This window comes from Pagrus major, chromosome 21, assembly GCF_040436345.1.
Source record: "Pagrus major chromosome 21, Pma_NU_1.0".
Taxonomy (NCBI): Eukaryota; Metazoa; Chordata; class Actinopteri; order Spariformes; family Sparidae; genus Pagrus; species Pagrus major.
Genome location: NC_133235.1, coordinates 32691595 through 32714107, shown reverse-complemented (window position 1 = coordinate 32714107; position 22513 = coordinate 32691595). Strand labels below are relative to the sequence as shown.

General features: G+C 44.0%; 1 protein-coding gene across 1 annotated transcript; it reads left to right on the top strand.

The window, feature by feature from the left end:
• Positions 1-5166: 5166 nt before the first annotated feature.
• cavin4a (caveolae associated protein 4a) lies at positions 5167-13850 on the top strand. The gene is made up of 2 exons (XM_073491720.1): positions 5167-5574; positions 13290-13850. The coding sequence occupies exons 1-2, from the start codon at positions 5167-5169 to the stop codon at positions 13848-13850; spliced, it is 969 nt and encodes a 322-aa protein (XP_073347821.1).
• Positions 13851-22513: the final 8663 nt, after the last annotated feature.

Genomic DNA, 22513 nt, shown 5'->3' with positions numbered 1-22513 from the left:
TCTTCTCTGTATGTTTGTGACTTTTATTTTCTGTCACAGGAGTTTGTTTTCGTTTGTTCTGTCTTAGTCTACGTCTCCAGGTCGTAGGTAATCCTCCCCTGCCCTCCGCTGAGCAACGTGTTTCTACTTGTTGTCGACCATCGCAGCCGTGACTTCTCTAAATGTGACTAGAATGTGTTTGACATGTTAATATTCTGCATGTAGACTTTGAGAGGCTATTTTTGGTCTCTGCCGAAATAAAAAAGGAAATGTTTTTTTAATGTACACCAGAGTGCCGACGTGTCGTTTGTGTGAATTGTTTCCTCATTATGTCGTCGTTCTGTGATTCTCTCTGTTTGACTGTTTCTTCCTCCGACACTCATTTTACAACGTTTTCCTCGGATTAACGATGTTTTGTTCAAAGCGGCGGTGTGTGTGTGTGTGTGTGTGTGTGTGTGTGTGTGTGTGTGTGTGTGTGGACAGATGCCGGTCCGACCGTTTTGTTTGCACCGGCCCGTCTTCCCTCTTCACCAGCCCTGCCTTTCTATCGCTCGTTATCATCATCTAACCAGGTTAAAAGTTTCACGGCTCTACCTGTAATTCCTTAATTAAGCTAGCACGTATATATACGTGCACTTTCCCTGGTTGTACTTCACTATTACAGGTGGTTTTGAGATACAACCTATTTTTGTATCTATTTATATTCTGCCGTAGGCTATAGGAACGTCCCAAAACTGTTTTATGACAAATTAAAATCGTTTTCTTCCCAAAAGTTATGAAGGAGGAGCTGAAACAGACCCCGCCGACAGACACGTTATTATTAGCCTACTATTTAATGCATATTGATGCGTTTTCACAAGTTTCCTCTTCAGTGCCTCATGACCTGGAATACAGGCAGACTTTCCAAACTTTCCATTCAAAAAACCCAGACTGGACGTTCAGAACCACCTGTCATTATAAGACCAGCAGCCAGCGGTGCTACGGTGCTGAAGCTAGTGGGCTAAAAAAAAGGTTATGTATGAATAAATCCAAATAATGCAACGACCTTATAGCACAATTCTGCAGGATTGTCTAAAGTCACATTTCTTTTCACACTCATTCATGTAAATATAACAGAACAGACACGATCTGCTCATCAGAGACAACAGCATCATTCAAGCCAAAGACAACGTCAGCCAGTGACATGTCTCGGCAGACACTTCATCAAGAGTTGGAAAAGTATCAAACTTCTGCCGTTAACGTCAGACGGAGGGCAAACACTCTTCAGCTTAAGCTTCAGAGGGAACTCCTTCAACAACATGAGGAGCCATGAGAAGTTCACAGCCGAGCTCCAGGTGGAGAAGCCGAGGAAAGAGCTTCTCCAAGACACACCGCGAAGGATCGGTGTTTCACTAAACAGCAGACTGACGCTCTGAAGCGAGAGCTTGAGAAGGAAGTCGAGGCTCACAAAGTCAAACTGGTGAGAGGCTGGCGTCAGAGGAAAACCTCGAGGGCTGAGCCAGACGCCCTCCGTCGCATCAAGACTGAGGAAATCAATCTGCAGCAAAACAGCTTGGAGGAGGAGGGATGTTGTGTTGTGTTATACTGCGAGAGACAGCTGGAGGAGCTGAACACTTAATATTCAGACCTCAGACAACCTTCAGCTCTCCACATGGGTTAAGGCCTTGAAAGAAGCTGAAAAACCTGAGGAGGAGCTGTGAGATCAGCAGGAGTCCATCCCTACTGCACCAGCCTCTGAACTTCTGGAGGTGACTCAAGTCCCAGACACAACGAAAAAGACTCCCTTCATCTGGAAAAGTTTTCACTTTCTGGGATTGAGAAGTAGGCCGGCTTCAAATCAGAACAACTCCAGCTGTCACATACGCAATCACACATCAACACCGAGGACCTCTCCACTGCCGCTATAACTTCCAGGAGAGAGTCAGAGAGTCAGAGAGTGAGGAAGGGAAGTCGAAGAACGAGACAAAACAGAACAGAACAGAAGTCACATCAGACAGATTTTCATCAGCAGGGCGGTTGTTTAATGGAGCGTTCACAGCCAGCAGAGCAAATATTTGGATCACATTACTGTTCATTAACCGCAAGCTATCGAGCAACGGCATGCACCGGGGTGTGTGTGTGTGTGTGTGTGTGTGTGTGTGTGTGTGTGTTTAAATCCAGGTCAACCCTGAGTGAAGTCAGCACTTAGCAGAGACTCTGGTTCTGGTTCTGGTTCTGGTTCTCTCTCTCCTCTCTGTTACGTTACGTTCATGAAGTAAAGTCCATTTCCCCTCCAGCTCCAGTCAGCAGCCAACATTACAGAACAGAAACACCCGACAGTGGAGGTCACCTCCGGATCACTGCTGCAGTCAGGCTGATAAACAGGAGTGAAGATAAATCCACTTTTTAATCCCACAAGTTACAAAGTAATCTCTGAGCTCTGCTCCCGTCGGATCGGAGCAGAATCTGATGAGACTCCAGGTGTTTATTCCTCCAGAAGCTCTGGATCTGCACCTGACTCTCTCCTCCACAGCTGAACCTCAGGTAAACACACGTTGTTTTGTTTTCATTGAATTGCAATGTATCTAAAATATCTATTCTAGTGTGCAGTAAAATATCATTTAGCTCCGGTTATAGAAACTTTGGGACTTTGTGGTTTAAACCAGGACAGATGAGGTTGAATATCTCCTCCAGCTGTGTCTTCATCATCAGCCTCCGCCCACCTGTCAGAGAGGCGGGGCTGCGTCATTAACTGACGCTGTGGTCTAATTAAAATTAAAAGTAAAAAAAACTGCTCGTGTGCAGAAGCCAGAACCGGAGCAGAGGTCGCCGCCTCTCCATGTGAAAATAAACCAACATGTGTGTCGAACATTCGTACGAGGGGGCAGGGACTCAGGCACGCTGCTACCCGGGGTAAATATAGAGTTATCGTGTGAAGGTGGTGGTGGGGGGGGGGGAGCAGCTGCTGGCTTCAGTCTAACACATTCAGCAATCAGTCATCTCCAAACTACCACGCTGTAAAAAACATCGATCATTAAAAAGTCCCTGATCCTGAAGTAGTTCCTCCTTCAGAGACAGAGAAGAAAACAAAACACTTTTTGCTTCTTCACGTGTGAAATCCAAAATGTTCAGGGTGGAAGTGAATGTTAACGAGCAGAGAAAGATCCTCATCAGCTGAAACAAACTAAATAATCAAACTCTTTGTTTTCATGACTGAATAAACAAACTGACCTTAAAGGAAAACAGTTTATACTGTTTTACTTTGTTTATATGAGGCGGACCCTGCCACCTTTCTAGCTTCAAACAGTGTTCTGGGACCTGATTTTAAAATTCTCAGTTTGAATTTCTTCTACAAAACTACACAGTGCCCCTTTAACAAGAGAAAAATAAAATAATGTCACGTAAGAACTGAAGATTCTGACAAGCGATTTTTTTGTTTTTTCACTATGGATTAAAAACTTTTACATTTTCACTTGTTAATTACATTCATTAATATACAATTACCAGAACTTCCACGTGAAAATTAATTCTGTTTCAGCAGAAAAAGAAGAAACAACACAAAAAACAGAGCCGGTAAACTCGGTTTTGTTTTATGGAAACGTGACAGTCGCACAACAAAAAATGTTCTGTGTTAATGTGTCGTCATCTCAAACTGAAAAAATACTTTTTTGGAGGAACTTTCTGCCGTTCTTCAGCAAATCTTAGATAACTTTCCGTGGACTGGAGGTGACATGGCCGTGGATTTTCACTCCCTCCTGCTTCGTCCCAATCCTGGGAAAATGATTCCCATCATTCCTGGTTGAGTTGTGGTCAATCTCTGCTGGCGTTAAAAAGACTGAATGAAAGATCTCCTGACGTCTTTTCAACGTTCACGTGACGTCGTTACAGTTTTTACAAAGTAATGTTACACATCTTTTCAACTTCAGTCACAGACGTCCACAGAACTTCATGTGGTCCAAATTAAAGGTTTTATCACGGCTAAATTTTAGTCTGTGCAGCAAAACCTACGAGATGGATTCAAACACTGGACCTCAACCTCAGTATCCTTTATGATGCCTGCACCTGCACCTGTTTTAGTCATCCAACCTTTAATTAGCTCCTAATGAAGGTTTGATAACCAAAACATAAAGCTGATGAACAGCTCTCGTCCTGCAGACTACTGACGTCGAGGCCCGATGTTTGAATCCATCTTGTAGCTTTTTGCTAGTAAAATGTAGCCATCATTAAAACTTTAATTTTAAACCACACAAAGATCTTCAGACGTCTGTAACTGAAGTGGAAAAGATGTGTAACATTACATTGTAAAATCTAATTTTGAACCCTGATGTCTTTAAATCTGGCTCTCCGGTGGAAATCTTTTCAACGTCTATGTTTTTGCTCAGTAGGCGACCGCGATTTCACGGCTGTCAAACTGTGAGTTAAAGACCAACAATTAAACACTCCGCTGAAGTTACAGCGGAGACATGCAGTGTACTCTTAGCACATACTGTAATGCTCAGAATAAATAAATCCGTCTTTAAAATAGTGTCAGTCTGACGCTCCTCGAGCCGTCACTATAAAGAGCTTCAGATCTCAGTCACAGTCAATGTTTGGACTCTGCTGCCCGGGGGAAAGTAAAAAGGGCAGCGCTGCAATGTTTAATCCCCCACAAACATTCCAGCGCTGTGTAATCAGACCAGACAACTGGGCCTTCTCTGCATGTGTGACTGCAGAGCTACTGTTGATGTACATGCTTTCGCAGCTGCTAGCATGAACATACGCGCAAATATCGGAAAATTATGAATCAGCCTGCGTGGCTCTAACAGAGCAGAGAAGGGCTTGGACGGGGATTTCCATCATCCTCTGCTTTGCATCTTCCCAAAATGTCTGAGTGTCGCCTTACAAAGGGTTTTTATTTTTAGCTCGGGGGGTTTCGTGTGAGCATTGCCGCTCCCCTCTGGGTTTAGCGCCTGGCCCACATCCCGATGAGGTCTGAATTCAGGTTCCCTTTGGACCCTGAAGTCTTTTTTAAAAAGGGGTAGGTGGAGTTTCTTCTCTCTCCTGTCCCCAGACCTGAGTTCTGGTCACAGCGGTTGGGTGTTGCCACTCTCTGGTCTCCCTTCTGGTAACTCCAACAGTCCTGGTCCCTTCCCCCAAAGTAAAGCACATACCCTCCAATTTTTAAGCAAGTTTAAACCAAATTTCAACCCCAGTCATCGAAACTCTGCAATGGATCAGCACAAGTATCGCACGGCGGGCGTCCAGGAGAAGCTGGAGATCATCGGGGTGGAGGACGAGGCCGGGAACCCCATCAGCGCCCTGACCATCCTGTCTCTGCTGGAGCGCGTGGCCGGCATCATCGATAACGTCCAGTCCTGCCAGCAGCGCATGGAGGAGCGCCAGCTGGAGCTGGAGAACAACATCAAGACCATCCAGGGCGACGTCCTCAAACTGGCCAAGGACCACACCGACACCAGCGGCACGGTGGAGAAGCTCCTGCAGAAGACCCGCAAGGTCAGCGCCAACGTCAAGGAGGTTCGGACGCGCGTCGAGAAGCAAAATGTCCGCGTCAAGAAGGTTGAAACCACACAGGATGAGCTGCTCACCCGCAACAAGTTCCGTGTCGTCATCTATCAGGTAAGAAGAGGTGTTACGACTTGTTTCTTACAAATGTGAAGAGGGTTTTTTTATTTCTGGGTTTCTTAATCTCAGGGATTCAACAGTTTTCTCAACTCTTAAATGCTAGAAGTGAAAATGTGACCAGCAATAACTGAGACTGGAGCAAGTTTCAGGTTTGTGTTGAAACAATTAATCAATCAGTCGATCTCAAAGTCGAGCCAGTCGTCAGTGACAGTTTGCTGCTTTTGTCGTTGGAAATCGTTGTGTCTGGTCGAACACTTTGATTATTTTTAGACTTTTCTTTAGTTGATGTTGATGCCTGGCTGCTTTACACCTTTACTATTTCACAAACTTGGGAACAAAGAGTCATTTTGTGAGAAAAAAAAAGATTCATCCAGTGATTTCCAAGAAAAATCTGTCCAGAGGTGATTGAACGTGAAAGTGGAAAAACACTTCCCTGACACACAAAACAACAAATTCATTTTATGTTTGTAAACTGCTGAATAATTTCACATCTTCAGGCCCTGAAAACATTTAAAATATAAATCAAATAATAGTCAGGTTGAACTGGCGACCATCATATTTTGCTTAAGTAAGTAAATACTGAACGTGATCACAGTTGTGTGCTTGAATCGAAGCTTTGCCTGCACACATCCGTTTGTCACAGGTTGCATATTCCAGCCTTCAAATCGAACGAGCGTATTCGTGGTTGTGGAAATTTAGTTGTTTAAGGCTGGATTCAGACCAAATCCGGTGGTGCGGCACAAACGTGGATCCTCCTATTCATTTTAATGAGGGCAGTCTGTGAGGAGGGGGCCTGACGTCACGTTGCAGTGGTCATTCACATAAGCTGGTGATCAGACTCGCAGCATGAATAACTGAAACCACAGTGGACTGTAATGTGTCATGTGTATTCACTCAGTTTGGTTTTGTGCACCGGTTAAAACACACAGCAATGATCTGCCACATTCTGGTTGTTCGTTGTTATTTTTTTAAACCCCTTCGTTGTGGACAAACGATCACTGTAGGACCGGCATGCTAACAGCATAACAACACAGCAGCTTCAACTTTTGGTTTACTGACCAGCAGGGGGGTTCCCAATACGTCACACACACGGACCATGGAGTCACTCCCACACCGCCACACCACCCTGCAGCGCTTCGCCAACAAATTAAATTATTACTTTTGGTAAAAGTGAAAGTCACAGTCCTAAAGTATCTGATATGACATGTACTTAAGTATTAAAAGTACAAGTAAAAGTATGCGTGATGTCTTTGATAAAAAATAAAGAGGACAAAAACACAAGTAGAGAAATCTCGTTCTGTAAAATAACCACTAGTGGACGTTGAGGTAGAGCCGCTCCTCTCTGGATTATCAGATCCACGGTCCCGTTTAGGAGGAACTGGAGCATAATTAAATTAAATATCAAAAAAATAAAGTAGATTCCTTCCCTCAGGCGGTACAGACTCTGCCGAGCAGCGAGATCTTAACTCAAATGAACTCTGACTCAATTCATTAAGCGCTGGACGCAGTAAGAGGCCGAGCGGGGATGTGAGGAAATGTGGTTTAAGTTCAGCGCTTAAGAGCCCTCGCCTCCTTAATGCTGGCAATTTATAGAAAAGCTCCCTCGTTACGTGGAGAGAGAGCGCACTTTCATCAGGACGGCCTTAATCAGGTCAGGTGAAACGAGCGAAAACAAGATGATTCACTACAGAGTGTAATTGGTAATCTGAAACACTCGACTGAACACATCCGTTCGAGTGGCTTTGAGCCTAAAAGTCAACATTTGCACGGTTCCTGTTGAGTCATCTCTCAACATGAAGGGATGGAAAATAAACGGAGCGAGGCGTCTTATCTCCAAATAGACACATGATACGATGAGAACACTTTGAGGCTCTCGTGTTGATTGAGGAGGCTGTCGCTGGTGAAGAGACGGACAGACTTTATAATAGCTTTAAATTGGAGTGCTGCTGGATTTTCTGGGGAAGCAGCTGGACAGATGACGGACAGAATGAAACGTTTCTCTGAACTCTGAGGACTCTCAGCGGTGATCAAAGACTGTCGGTGCATCGCTGCAGGCTTTATGAGTGCAGCTTTGGTCAGACAAGGGGAAAATTTAAGATGCCGCCTCAATCAGAAACACTCAGTTTGCAGCGGCTACGTGGCAAATAATCTGCGGTAGTTGGATCAAAACATTGAGAAAAAAAAACACATTGCAGCTTTAAGATAAACACTTTCAAAGTGAAAGTGAAGTGAAGGTCTTTATTTATAACACTTGAAGCGTGTTTGTGCGTGTTTCACTCTCTTCTTCGTATCCAGTTGGAAAAGCTTAAAGTGGACACTGCGACCTGCCACTGAAACTCTCCTGACAATAAATGAAAGATGAATCCTCGTCTTTACGCTGGACTCTGCATACCTTCAGCGGTCAGTATTAGATGGAGACGTTGCCCTCGTTAACGTCCAGACTTCAGAATAGTAACGGGGCTGCTATGTGCTGCTAACAGCTGCGGTGGATCCGTGACAGGGAGGCCTATTCTGGGACGGCAGCATTTTAGCCTCCCTGCCAGCAGTGACACGCCATAAACTGCTTTCAGCCAGAGTCGGGGGTCTGACACGGCAGCTTGTCATGTCGAGAGAGTGGAGGGCCTCAATCATGAGGACCTGAGACATAAGTACAGTAACAGAGGGCACGATAACGATAATGGACTAAGACACATCAGGATAGTGCAGGTTTATCATCCAGTAAGGTCAAAATGTAAAAGCTTGTGTCAGACGAGCTGCAGGTGGGGAAGTATTAAAGGCCCGGTGGATTTAGGGGTGTGGTTGCAGATTGAAGCCAACTGAACACCCCTCGTCTCACCTCCCTATATATATATACAGTGGCTGCAGAAATGAGAAAGGTTCAGGGTTTGGTTTGTCCGCTCTGGGCTTCTGTAGAAACATGAATCTGTGGAAGAGGACCAGCTCCCTCTGAGGATAAAGAGCGGCAAAAGTCAGAAAAATACGTGGTAGTGACAAATAACGTGACCACACAGATGATGTTTGTCACCAAACTAATGAAACATCAGCCTGTGAAAACACGTCATTATAAAGACGACACAGCCGACAGCCTCGTTAGTGACGTCGTCTCCTAACTTAGACATTGCAGAGCTGCTCCTGTGTATCAGCAGCTCATAGAACTGAACCAGAACCAGCTCTCCTTTCACAGAACTGCAGTTGTCAATATGAGCAGATTTATTGTGATGTTCATCTTTTTTACGAGCTTTTCTGAGCCCAGTTGAGCGATTTAAACGGTGTAGTTCACTGAACGCTTTAACACAAAACTACGTGAGATTTTATTTTCTCTACTGTCTGGAAACTGTGCCGACATCTCATCAAAGATATCCGTCAAACAGCCACTTTATCGAGTTGAAAAATTTTCTTTTTATCATATCCATTGACTACTGTACTGAATTTCTTTAGAAATAAGGTCCCGCGGGGTCCACTGGAAAGGGTGTGATGCTCTAATTTCCCGAAAACACAGTTTCAGATGATTTTACACTATTAAAATATAACTATGAATATCTTTTTTTCATTTTTGCTCATTAATTCCTCCTAAATCCTGCACTGTGGGAACCAACATGATGACAGAAACAGTTAAATCCACCGGGAGAGCCTGTAAAAGCTCAACAAATCTGCTGCTTTTCTTTCTTGAGCGCTTCTTTAGACCAAAATTTGTTTACATGTTGTCAAATTGGCACCATTGAAGTGTGCTGAATTAGCTGTTAGCAGGTCCTGTTTGCATTGTACCCACTGATGTACAGACGACTATCACTGGATTACTCTGATACTGAAGAAAACATAAAAACATGAAGATTTTCAAAGTTCTGCAGCCTCCTTTTTATTCACGGTGGACATCAGAGATCATGATACCCCCAGGAAGTGTTGGTCACGCTGAATAATATCAAAGTGTTTCATGTCTGTGTGTTTCAAATTCACCTCACTCAGTATCTCTGTCTCATGCCTCTCCCTCCGCACCGTCCCTTGGAACCAGGGGTGTCACGATTTTGATTTTTAATTCCGAAATCGGTCGAAATGAGCTTTCAATCATCTCGATCAGCTCACATACAATCACCCTGATCCTGACAGGCAGCGGAGGAAACTCTGACAGCGTCCCAGATGTTGGCTTTATTTCCTTTTCGCAGAGATCCTTTATTGATTTGTTTGAGAAGAGGGTTCACTCTGGACAGATTTGAGAAGCTGAACTTGAAGAGAGGTATTCTATGTTGAACTTCTGGGTGAATATTAACTGAACCTGTCAGACCATCACCTGCAAAAAGTCGCCAGGATGGAGTCACTTTCTTTACTTTAAGTTGACACTATATTAAATATAGATATGTGATTTATAGGATATATGATAAACTACCAAGAAATTACAGTGTCACAAAGATAACAGCTCTGGGAGTGATCAGTGAAATGAGCTTTACAGAAGCTAAAGTTAACCGTGGAGCAGCCACAACAGTTGGTTCCTCCGTGTGCCTGCTGGTCCTTCTTCTTCACGCTTTGTATTTCTGTGCACAGGCTCCAGGTTTAGCTCAGTCCGGTCCCCGGCGACTCGAGCTTTCTTTCTGTCCGTCCTGCCTGCAGAGGAGACAGTCGCAGTGTTGAGTTTCCTCATGACTGATGTGCTGTCGGTTATTCTGAGGCCTCCGTTCATCTCCTAATATAGAGCTTCAGCTGCGGTCATTTAACCAGGAAGCAACAGGCAGTTTGTTAGGGACCGCCGTCGCCAGCGGCTGAATAATGAAGGCCGGGACGGTAATAAGAAAAAGATAAATGGCTGCTGGTTAACACCCAGGGCCACTCCGCCTCGGCTGTTGTTCACAACACTGGACATTAGAGGACAGTGTGTAATTTCAGAGGAGTTAATGACTTTTAGTTTGTGATATTTCTGCTGTGTGGCAATGAGAGAAGCTGAGCAATGACAAGGTTATGAGTTAAACTTCCCACCGGCACCGACACAATTAAAACAAGAGGTCACCCAGCTAACAGGGAGCGTTACATAACAGCCCACATCTCTACAGGTTCTGCACAAAAGTTGCAGAGGAATATTCCTTCATATTGTTCGTCGACAACAGAGCAAAACATTTGGACTAATTTATTTTAAACTGGAAACTGTCCCGACAAAATATCTGTTTCTGTTGTCACAAACATGGCTGGAAACCGTCCCAGCGTCTTGTCAAACATACCCATAAAAACTAATGGCTGGAAAACTGTAGAGATGTCTCGTTAAAATATCTGGATTTGTTGCCTCTAACACGGCTGGAAACTGTCCCGACGTTTTGTTAAAAATATTCCATTTCCATCCAGTTCATCAAAAAAATCTGATTTTTTGTTGCCACAAACCCATTTGGAAACTTTTCCAAAATCAATATCCAGTGGATTCACACTTACAAATGTTGAAACAAACGCTGTCTTGAACAATGAGCTCTTGCTTGGCAGCCGTGTCGTCCCGTATGAAACGTACAGCAACATTTCATTCTGGTGACTTGTCTCTGAAAACACGTATCATTTGGTGGTCGGATGAAGTGTTTCTGTATGTGTCGAGAACATCCTCCTCCTCCTCCTCACGCTAAATAAACTCTTTTAAAGCTCCTCTTGGATTAGCTGGAAAATGCATCATCAAAGCTGAGAACAGGACGTTTCTCTGAGCTCGTGGCCGAGTTGTTTCACAGTGTTGTATCAGTGCTTCTGCTGACGTGGAGGATCTGAATACTTCTTCCACCGCTGTGACGAAGGTCGAGATATTCTGACCGTAACATTTCTACGACCTTTTCCAAGACGTTGTTAACTTAAGCTTAATGTGTTGACAGGTAAAAGGTGTGTCAGGGTGTAAAATATCTTCCTCTGGTTGAACTGCTGAGACATCACAGCGTGTGTGTGTGTGTGTGTATGTGTGTGTGTGTGTTAACATAATGAATGTGTTTGTAAAATCAAAGTGTCTCCGCTGTCGTTCTGCTGATGGTCTCGGCTCCAGAGTCTGTCTCCTGCGCCAGGATATTAATACATGCCTTGACCCACATTCCCTGCTGGTGTAATTATTGTGTCACTCACAGTGTCTGGACGCGCTCTGATGACTCCTCCCTGATTAATGAGTGTGATCGTTGCAGGTGGCCGCAGTTTAATTAGGATTAATTGGCTTTCACAACCAAAGTCACCTGTAGGGCGCAGCAGGTGGAGCGGGCCTGGGAGGAGGTTCCTCCAGGAGCCGCTTTGGTTCAAGTCGGCCAGTAAGAAACATCAAATAAACGTCAAGAAACAAGTACAATATATCTGAAATGAGAAAAAGTCATGCTGGCAGCTCTGCGAGGCTGAGTTTAAAGACTTAATGTGACATTTCTGCATATAAATGTCTAAAAATGACTCAACTTCTGTTCTATATGTTGTCATATAACGTCTCCGGATCAGAGCAGAATCTGATGAGACTCCCAGTGTTTATTCCTCCAGACGGTCTGGATCTGCACCAGACTCTAATATTGTGAATTTAAAAAGTGGTGCTTCGAGCTACATGCTAACATCATGCAGGTGAAGTGTTTGCCATGATCACCATCTTTAGTTTAGCTTGTCAGCATGCTAACTTTTGCTGATTAGCCAAACACATCTGAGGCTGATTATATCGGACAAATGAAATTCTTGACCCGATGATGAGATATTTCAGTCTGGCTCAGGACCGACTGTCTAAAACCGGATGGTCTCATCAGGATTATCGGCCATCTTGAGTTACAGGTGTTGTCTCTGCCAGCAGCTTCCTGTCTGAATGAGTCTCAGTTACTCCTCATCTGTAAAAATAGAAGAAAAAAAAACTCGATCTCATGAAGATGCCGGTGTGTTCGAGGCAAGAGGCAGCAGGTCGGCTCTGACAGAGTCTCTCAGAGGAATATCATGTTTTCTTTCTGGACCTGCGTCAATGAGCGACATAGCAATTTATCAGTATTGTCTATGAGACAGATAAGAAGACGGATATCAGCTTCAAGTTAAGTTCCCATGAAGTCAACACGGATGTTTGTGTTTGTTATCACGTGTCCTGCTCGATATCTCACCTTCACGCCAGCATCACCACCAAGAAAATAGACCTGAAGTCTACGATACTGACAGGTTCTGATCACGATCATCTTCACAGATGAACTCCACTTTGTGATGTTTGAAGCGTAAATTAAATGTGTAGCAGTAAAAAGCTAATGTTAGGCTACACACAGACGACATCACGGTCACATGACTTAAACGTCTCCACCACTGAGCGTCTTACTGCACAATTACATCCAGGTTTTCTATAAACTGATCGATGTACAAGTTGTAAAGTCAGAGTCAGAACAGTGTGTAACTAAAGTGGCCTGTAGAGACGAACTAGTGAGTAGATGAGTCTCCGTGTTCGCTGTGAACAAAAACAAAAGGTGTAAATATCTTCAGCCTGTGGAGACCACACACCTTATTTCAGGCATTTAACAGAAAACTAATTCAAAACACTCATAAACTTTGAGACGAGGGAACCGGATGTGCAAAAATGCAAACTGGTTTCTTTGTTTTAGGACTACAGACCACTCCTCAAGCACTGTGATGGTTTTATTGGCTAAGTTGAGTTATTTAAGTTAATAATAAGTTATTTCTGATTGTCCTGAAGGACTTGTTGGACACTTTGTTTTCCTGACTGTATTTGACATGAAGACTCACATTATGTTCTGTTTTCTTCTCTGCAGGGCGAGACAGAGGTCCCATCAGTGGCCGTCACCAAGTCTCCCAAAGGAACCGGCCTGGACGGGCTGGAGATTGAGCCCGACTCCTACGACGTCCCTCTTGACCTCTCCTCCGACGAGGAGTACCTGAGCGTGGAGGAGGCCGACCCTTCCCGAGCCGCCCGCCTCAAGAAATCAGTGGCGAAAAGCACAGAGACCCTGAAGGCCGCATTCTCCAAGGAGAAGATGACCAAAACCAAGGACAACCTGGGCACCAAGTTCCACAACCTGGGCGAGAAGGTCATGCCGCCCGAGCGGCGGGACAAGATGCACCAAGCCGGCGAGCGGCTGAAGCAGTCGGGCGAGCGGCTGAAGGAGAACATCGCCAAGAAGGCTCCGACCAAAGAGACCTTCCGCATCAAGCTGAAGAAGGAGAGAGCCGTGGGCGAGGGCCAGGAGGGCGCCGAGGCCGAGGGCGCGGAGCCGGCGGTAGCATACACCGAGGTTGCCATGGAAACCAAGAGGGAGGGGCCCGTGGAGGAGGCCGGCGCCACCCGGATAGGAGAAGACGAGTACAGGAAGTAAATCAGACGTCAGATCAGACAGCGCTGACATGAAGAGGAGGCGGGGAGAAAAGCTCGTAATGCCCAGGATTTAGAGAGAAGGTCTGTGATTGGTCGACAGCGACGATGGACATTTTTATTCTCCAGAATGTTTTTAGACAAAAAGAGTTTCTTGAGACGGGACTGAGTCCAGAACGTCATCAGAATATGGACTGGTAATTTATCTGTTTCAGAGTGTTGATCAGAGTCGAGTTACTCGTTCAAATGTTATCTGACTTTAACAATAACATAATTTAAACAACTTGACCTGAATGTGAGAATCTTTATTTCGAACGCACAAAGAAAAGTTCAGGTGTGTTTCACTAATTTGAGTCCAAATTGAGGTTGAGGTTTATTTGCACAAGATGGCCGGAAGGAAAGAAAAGATGGCAAACGGTTGATAGAAGTTTGAAGAGGATGATGAATGTTGATCTGAAGTTCATATATTGATCTTTAATCTGGATGTACATATATTGTTGTACATACTGCCACACACACACTGGGAGGGTGAAATTTGGTCCATGCAGGCCTCAGCTGGTTTGAGGCGCCTGGTGAGAAAATCCCATCAAATGGATTCAACGTCAGACTGGTTTCTGAACGAAGTTATAGTAACCTAAACTTTCAGTTGCTTGAAAGCAGCGTCAGCGGTCGCTTAGATAGACATTAAAGCTGCACCAGGCAAAAAGATTTAGAGCTGGGGTCGGTAAGATTGTAGAAGCAAGAAAGAGCAAGCTAAATTTTGAAAGTATCCAACTGAAAAATCCCTCTGAAACACATGAACGCTGGCCAGCTGACAGATATATTAGCAGCTAGTTCTACTTCATCAAGCTCTCTTAGCTTTTTTAGTCTAATAAATACATAAATAACAACACACACGTCTCTTTTTAAATGTCACAATCATATAAATACGGGAAAAACTGCCGTCAAGAACGTACTTCAGTCCGAAAAGGCTACCCAGTGCGTCAGTTACTCCTTTCTGCTGTAGAAGTGTGCTTTGTGCTAACGTTAGCCGCCGAACAAGTGCGTTGCTGCCGCCGTAACTCTTCTCTTCGGCTCAGGTGCTGTGTGCTTCGTGCTAACAGAGTAGCATCTGATCGACAGTCTGCTGTTGCTGCTGCTGCTCACTCGTTCTTCGGCTCAGGTGCTGTGTGCTTCGTGCTAACAGAGTAAGCTAGCTGCTGAACAATGGGCGCAGGGGCTGCGTTCGGTTCATGAGAGAAGAAATCATCTCGAGTTGGCAGGCAGCTGGTTACTGCGGGGTAACGTGGTCAGCAGTTACCAAATTGGCCTTAAGTTAGCGTGATGAGGTGATAATGAGGGTAAATTCATTCATTCGATCATTCACTTCATTTTTGACACTTTTCCCCAAAATTCAGCCCGACAGATTTGGTATCTTTGGATCTTCATTAGAATTAAAGTAAAGTTATCTGAGTTTGATTGAAGGTCGACCAGCGACAGCGTTCAGAGGAGACACTGCAGGTGAAAACGCATTGTGTTCATGCACTGGTCATTTTTGAGATTTTGTTATTTTACACATGAAGGTGTTAATTTGAGTTCAGATTTCTGTCCCACGACAGGGAACATTTGCATGATTACGACAGGGATAGTGTCAGCATCAACAATAAGAAAAAAGCTATGAACAAGAGGAAAAATAAAGCAATGAGAACAATATAAACAATATAAATAAGAAACAATATCTAAAATATTTACACTGTTGAACACTGGGAGGTTGACATTTATGCAAAGTGGTGAATATTTCATTAGAAAGCCTAATTTGCGTATTTAAACATGAAATATCTCGTAAAATAAATAAATCCTAATAATTATTTTGTTCTCTGGAATTTCGCAGCACATATCTGAATGTTTTTTACAGATCATATATCATCCGCAGCCTGACTGATATCACATTTATTCCTAAAAGCATGGAGAAAATGTTTGTCTGTGTTTTTATGGCTGTTGACAGGATTTGTCTGATTTATGAAGTGAGATCGTCCCCCCGTGAAAGACTTTGACTTTGATACGTCACCAACATGTTCACATTTCTGTCCTGGAGTTTTTAACAACATAATTCCTCATTCGTGTATTTAAACATAAAAAATTCAGAAACTTTACCAGAAAAATAATTGTCTTAATGTGAATAATCGCCTGTGGAGAGCGTCACGTATCAGCTGTCATCACCTGCAGTGTCTCCACACAGACCGAAGCACCTTCAGTAGCTGGTGACTAAACTTTACAACGTGAAGCTCATCTCGATCGTCATATTCGGAGACATGAGCCTGTAATTTCTCTCCTGACAGTGAATGTGGTGGATTTAAGGCGGTATGAGACGCGGTGTTGGCGGCTTCAAAGCTTTTTTTTTTTGGAGCGCTGCTGAGTTTTGGCATATGAATGTTTTATTATTTTTTTTTCTTTCTCCAGTTTTGCTGCTTGATATTCATAGTTTCTTTTGAAGTCCGGTGAGCGCGCTGACTTCATTCTCCTGCAGTGATTAGTGAGGTCACAGCGTCTCATCAGGACTTTCAGTCATCAGATACTCTCCGGAGAAGCTTAGCTCACAGTGCTGTCGTTAGATATGAGAGCAGCGTCTTATTCTGAAAAATACACTTCCTGTAAAGCTTTAAGCTTCTGTTTCATGTGATAACTGACTGTATTTATGTATTTATGCCGAGTTGAACTGTGTTGATGGTGAATGTGATGCAGTGTTTGATAGTATTTGAGTAACTAGGTTTTTTTTTTTCATTCTTGGTTACAGCTCAGTCACCACGTTGTGTTGTTTTTTGTTGTCATATTAACAATCACCTCTCTCCTGTTTTAATTCTTTGCCGTGACAGAGGATTGATCGAGGCTGCGTATTGTTGTTGTGGCAGCACCAGACATTAATCATTTTGTTTTGTTTTTATATAAATAAAGTTCCCATCAAACCCGTATGAGGTTGAGTGCTGGATGAACACACACACCAACAAAAACGTGTTGTTGTTGCTGGGTTTTTAAAGTATTATTTTATCAGCACATTCTTTTGAAATGCTTCATTATCCAAACACCCGACACCACTGCGGACACAATCAGACCCTGCAGGGATAATTTCATTTATATAACTGTGTTTATGATTATAATTTCCATTATTTCTGCGCTTTTGATTCTTGCTTATCTTTTCACAGATGTGAGCTTTTATCACCGACATCGACGGATCATCTCTCCTCTCCGCCGCCGCTATCTCCCACTGATCTCATCTATCCGTGGCTCAAATTAAATCATTAACTCGATGTCGGCTCGAGCAAAACACGATCACTCGACTGAGTCAGCAGCAGATTCACTTTCTCTGCCAGCGTCGCCGTCTAAATGAAATGCCAATCACTCCGCTCGGCTCTGGAGGGAATTTACAGTTCGACTGGTCTCTGTGTGGCCGGAGGTCTCGCCGGCAGTTTGTCAAGTGTGAATTTATCAGCCCTGAAACAAACAGCCGGGCCAATCAAACCGGCCAGCTGCAACATAAACCCCTGAGAGGATGATAAAAGACGCTCGGTGGTCTGACTGGACACGTACGATCAGACACATCCCGGTCGGAGAGGTCGTAAAATTACATTTGAATTCAGTCTCACAGCCAGAGGAGACGCCACTAAAGCTGAAACTAAAGTTCACTCTGTTTCACTATCGACTATAACGGTTATTAATCTTACATAAGAACACATCATCAATACATCCAACTGTTCACGATTCAAGATCTTCTTTGAAGCGGCGGTGCTGGTACCGCTTTTGTCCACAGGGGCCGCCAGAATCAATCTTGTAGTGGCTTTAAGTAAAAGTACAAATACCACACGTCTAATCAGGACTAACGCATCTTAAAGAATGAATTTAAAATTACTCATTATGCATTAAATGTTTTCCTGTTATATCTGGTGTTTTGTGGATTAATCAACTTTTCATGGTGCCTTCGCTGTCACAAAGACTGTGTTAGCAACATGGGGACAGGTTTTGTAGAAAGAATGAGGAAAGAGGAGCGCTCTCCATCCAGTGAACGTCCGTCCATCCACTCTTGTTTTTACTTTGGTTTCTATCACTGCCTCTTCACCTTCTTCACCTTCTCCATTAGCTTCCTTTTCTTTCGTATAGTTTCCACAGTTAGTCCAGTCGTTCCACTGCAGTGACCGGGGGAAAACAATCTCCCTCTTTCTGTTAACTCAAATTAATTCGACCTCCACTTTCTGGGGAAAATAATCCCTCCTGGTGTCAGACTGAATATCACAGTGAAAGTGCGGTTTATAGGGAATCGATGTATACGTGGATGGTGTCATCTTTCTACAGACGTTACACTGTGACACCAGTATTCACTTCAGTAACAGAGAGGCGAAGTCCTTTCCAGTGAGTCATCACTGAAGTTTACCTCAGAAAAAACATGACAAGGCGAGAGATGCTTTATTGATCCTGTTTGAATTGTTTGTCAACTAATGAAACATCAGACTGTGAAAACACGTCGTTATAAAGACGACACAGCCGACGGTCGTTAGTGACGTCGTGCTCCTGTATATGAGCAGCTCACAGAACTGAACCAGAACCAACTCTCCTTTCACAGAACCGCAGTCGTATTATTTATTATTATTGTGATTTTCATCTTTTTTTACGACCTTTTCTTTTTCTTCAGCTTCATGGCAGAACCCAAATGGGATAAAAACAAACAATGTATGTAACTTTTTAGGACCCATGAGGTCACTGAGTTCGTCTCTCTATGATAAGTTAAAGCAGAAAAGTTGTTGTTCCCAGTTTGACAAGTACAGAGGGACACTTCATCCTTCAGCTGATCACAAGCACATCTGGAGAAACAGGAACGGGCTGAGTTGTAATCTGAAAAGTAACTTGTAACTAAAGCAGTCAGACGGATGTAGTGGAATAAAACGTACAGCCTCTGAGGTTGAGTGAAATAAAAGTACAGAGTTGCATTAAAGGTGAAAGTACCTCGACTTTGTGAGCTCACAGGTTTGATTCCCTGAAGCCTGAACGAGTCTGCGGATGTTTCTGTAAACGAGCTGCAGACTCTGATCAGCTTCAGCTGCCGCGTCTAATTTCAGCGCCGCTGCTTTTTATAACCTCGACCAAACTTAGAAAGACGACACCTCCGCTGCCGCCTGCACCTCCCGCCACAGATACGGCCCGTCGCCTGCCGCCACCTGTGCTTCACCGTTACCAGGTTGTCACGGCAACTGCACCCGTCAAAGCTCGAGAGAAGTGGAGCAAAAACGATGTTAATTAATTTCCCCCCCCACCACCACCCCCACTCGCTCAGGCAGATCTGTGATCCTGAGCCACGCGATAACTCTGTCGCTCTTCACCGTTTCTCGTCCTGACGCCAAAAAAAAACATAATTTTGATTTATTTCAGCACTTACGAGAGGGAGAGGCAGAGAGGAGGAGATAGAGACGCCACTCCGGAGTGATTGCATTCAGCTCCATCTGTTTGTTATGCATTAGCCGAGCACAATTGAGCTCTTCAAGCAATCTGTCGGAGAGACGTGGCCTTGGGTGATTCCAGTGCAGAGGAGGGAAAGACGAGCGCTGTCTGCTGATCCACGGCTCCATTAACACCATCTCATCTCCTCCTTCAGAGTGTGAACACTTCTTCCTCTTCTTGAATATCCTGCAGATGTTTTCCTGAGGAGTCTGTGTTTCTCCGAGATTGACTTGTCAAATCTGCTCTGTCAGCAGCGTAACACACTTTTTCACAGGTAGGATTTGCATTTACATTTTATGACACAGAGCAGGAGCGAGTTGGGAGCTGAACCGGGTCCAGGACTCGCTTTATTCTTCTCTTTCTTTTGAATTTGGCTTGATTCATCTGCAGAGAAGCCAAACTCTCCAGGTACAATACAGGAAATGTCTTCTTTTTAAATTATCTGTGTAAAAGGCCGAGATTAAGGCCTGCGGAGGTCTAATGCCGTTTTCTTTCTTTGTCCACTGTGACAGCTACAAGACCACAGAAGAAGAGCAATCAGCAGAGCAGAAGGGACGGAGAGAGTTTAAAAAACAAGCGTCAGTGTTGGAAAAATCAATCCCGTCTCTTTGACAATGCAAACGCAGGAGCACAATATCACCTGACTGGTTTAATGACAGCTTTTCCAACAGGATGGAGGAATAAATGAACAGATGAACCACTTAAACCACAGAGCGACAGCAAACGCAACACTTACTGCCCTGTTAGTTTACTGAGGGTTTGTTGTGTTGTGTTGGCCTCGACTCAGAGGCAGCAGGTGGACCCGTTTCATTTGTCTGCATCCTCCATATTTGAGAAATTATGAAGCATTTATCGTAGTTTCACAATGTTTTGGTCTTTTCAGTATCACAGTTTGATTGCAGGGGGCGAAGCTGTTTACGTCGAACAGTAACCGCTTTATTTGGAGCATTTATCAAGATGACGCACTTTGTAGTTTGTCACCAAAACGTGAATAAACTGTGATGTTTTTCTTCTTCTCTCTGTACACACAACATTTTACTTCCTGTCTGAGGTGTCTTCCATATTTTTAAGTGTTAAAAGGAGTCATAAGGCAAAATGTGGTTAGTGTCAATGAATAATAAAATGAAATCTAAAGACTTGAGTTCTGGATCGACACACTGAACTCATCTCCAGACCTGTAAACTGAACCATCTTGCCAATGGAGCGTGCAGTGTGTGGGATCTAATCGCTTCGCCTGTCATGTCGGTTTTCGGGGGAACAAAATGAGTCATCAAGCTGCGAGAAAAGGAGTGTTTTCTTTCAAACAAATGACAAATCCAGCTTTTGAAAGAAGTGACACCCTCCGTTAGGGAGAACGAGCGCTGACACGACGGCAGAGGAAGTGGAATACTGATGAAGACGTGAGCCGATCTCACATCTGGGCTCAGCGATTAACGACATTAGATCCTGTTCCTTTACTGACCTCCATCAGCCACGGGTCAGAACTGAGACAATATCACCGATGGGTTTTATACCTGCCAATATTTATTAATTAATTCATGTTTCTATATGTCAAATTTTACAAATACTAATATAGAAACTAATATAGGTTACTTCTTGAAGAAAAGTCCCCAGACTCCTTTAAAAAATCATGCAATTTAGCGAGTTGCTGAGTCAGGAGGAGCTTTGTGAACTATGTGAAACACTGTCTCAGACAAATACTTAATTATCTGGACCTTCTTGTAAATTCGGCATTATTTGTTACACAATCAGTTGTGTCAGTTTGGCTACAGCTTGTTGTACCTGCCAACGTTCAGCAGCTGTTTGAACACACTCGTTTCACCTGATTCGCCTGATTGTGAGACATTAAACAAACTTTTAAGTTTATTTTTGTTGTTGACCTTGAGAGGTGGTAGACACCTCAGAAGGTGAGATAAATCTTCCTCATTACTTTGACAACCACCAGCCCCCACATGGTCCTTTAATGCTGCAGAGCCGTGAAAACATCACCTATCACCCCTTTTAGAAAACATCCAGCGAAGTAATGACTCTCAGATAGCAGTTATTTTGGCACAAAAAGGCATAAATAGCCTCTCTGAATGACGCCTGGTGGGCTGATAAGCTTCCTGCTGGTCCTCAGGCGAGGCCTGCCGGCAGCCGGCTCTCATTACCGCCTCACTCAGGTTAAGCCGTGGATCCACCTCTGCCTCTCCTCCCAATTACCTCTCCGTCGAACACTGGCAAGCCAAGAAAAGGAGGCCAGGCCACAGGCTGACACGCTGTCTGGCTGCACCGAGCCTGTAATCACACCAGAGCGGACGAGAGCCCAGTTCTCTTTCTCCACAGGCTGCGTAAAGACTCGCTCGGGTCTGGGTTTGATTTGTAGGCGTCTGGAGGAGACTCATTAACAGCTTCTGCAGCCCACATCCACAGACAGCAGGCTGTCAGTGTGGTGGTTGACAATTAGGTGATACTTTTCACATTAACAACAAGCAAACAGCTCGCTGCATGTGAAGTGAAAGACAGGAGGACGATGACGGGTAAAAGCATGTCAACCCTCCGACAGCCATTTATCTTTTTTAAACAGTTGTTTTTTAATCGTCTTCTTTTTCAACGTCCGCACTGTAATAATCCTGCAACAATATCTCGATGAGCCGGATTATTCAGTGCCCAGTGCTTCTGTGTCTCCAGCTGTAGATAAATCCAGGTTGGCTTCTATCATTGCTCACTGGTTAATCCATGCGATAACATGTGATGTATGTGAGGGATTAAAACTCCGGTGTGAAGAATTTAGTGGCATCTAGTGGTGAGTTTGCAGATTGCAAACAACAGAGCACCCCTCGCCTCAGCTTCCTCTGCAAGTCTCTCTTTAGAGTCGTTCTGAGCTGACGTACAAACATGGCGGCGCAACATAGCGGACTCCCTGGGTATTATACTCCATTTCTCACCTTAAATCCTAATCGCTGCACCTTTAAAGGACCAGTTCCCCCAAAAATAAAACAATCCATTCATCATCTCCTCACCTCCATGTTGATGAAAGTCAGGTGAAGTCTCGTCGTCCACAGAACATTTCTGGAGCTTCACAGTAAAACAGCGTTGCAGTGTTCTCCATAGAGATAATGACTGAATTTGTATTTTTGGGTGAACTGTTCCTTTAAACAATATTTATATATTTCTCAATAAACAAGATGCAACATGTAAATTACTCTCTTTTTCAAGTTTCCT

Bases quoted from the DNA above. Each gene is read 5' to 3' on its own strand.
- cavin4a (XM_073491720.1), top strand. From the start codon at position 5,167: ATGGATCAGCACAAGTATCGCACGGCGGGCGTCCAGGAGAAGCTGGAG. The intron at 5,575-13,289 runs GTAAGAAGAGGT...TCTTCTCTGCAG, and splicing joins TCCGTGTCGTCATCTATCAG to GGCGAGACAGAGGTCCCATC.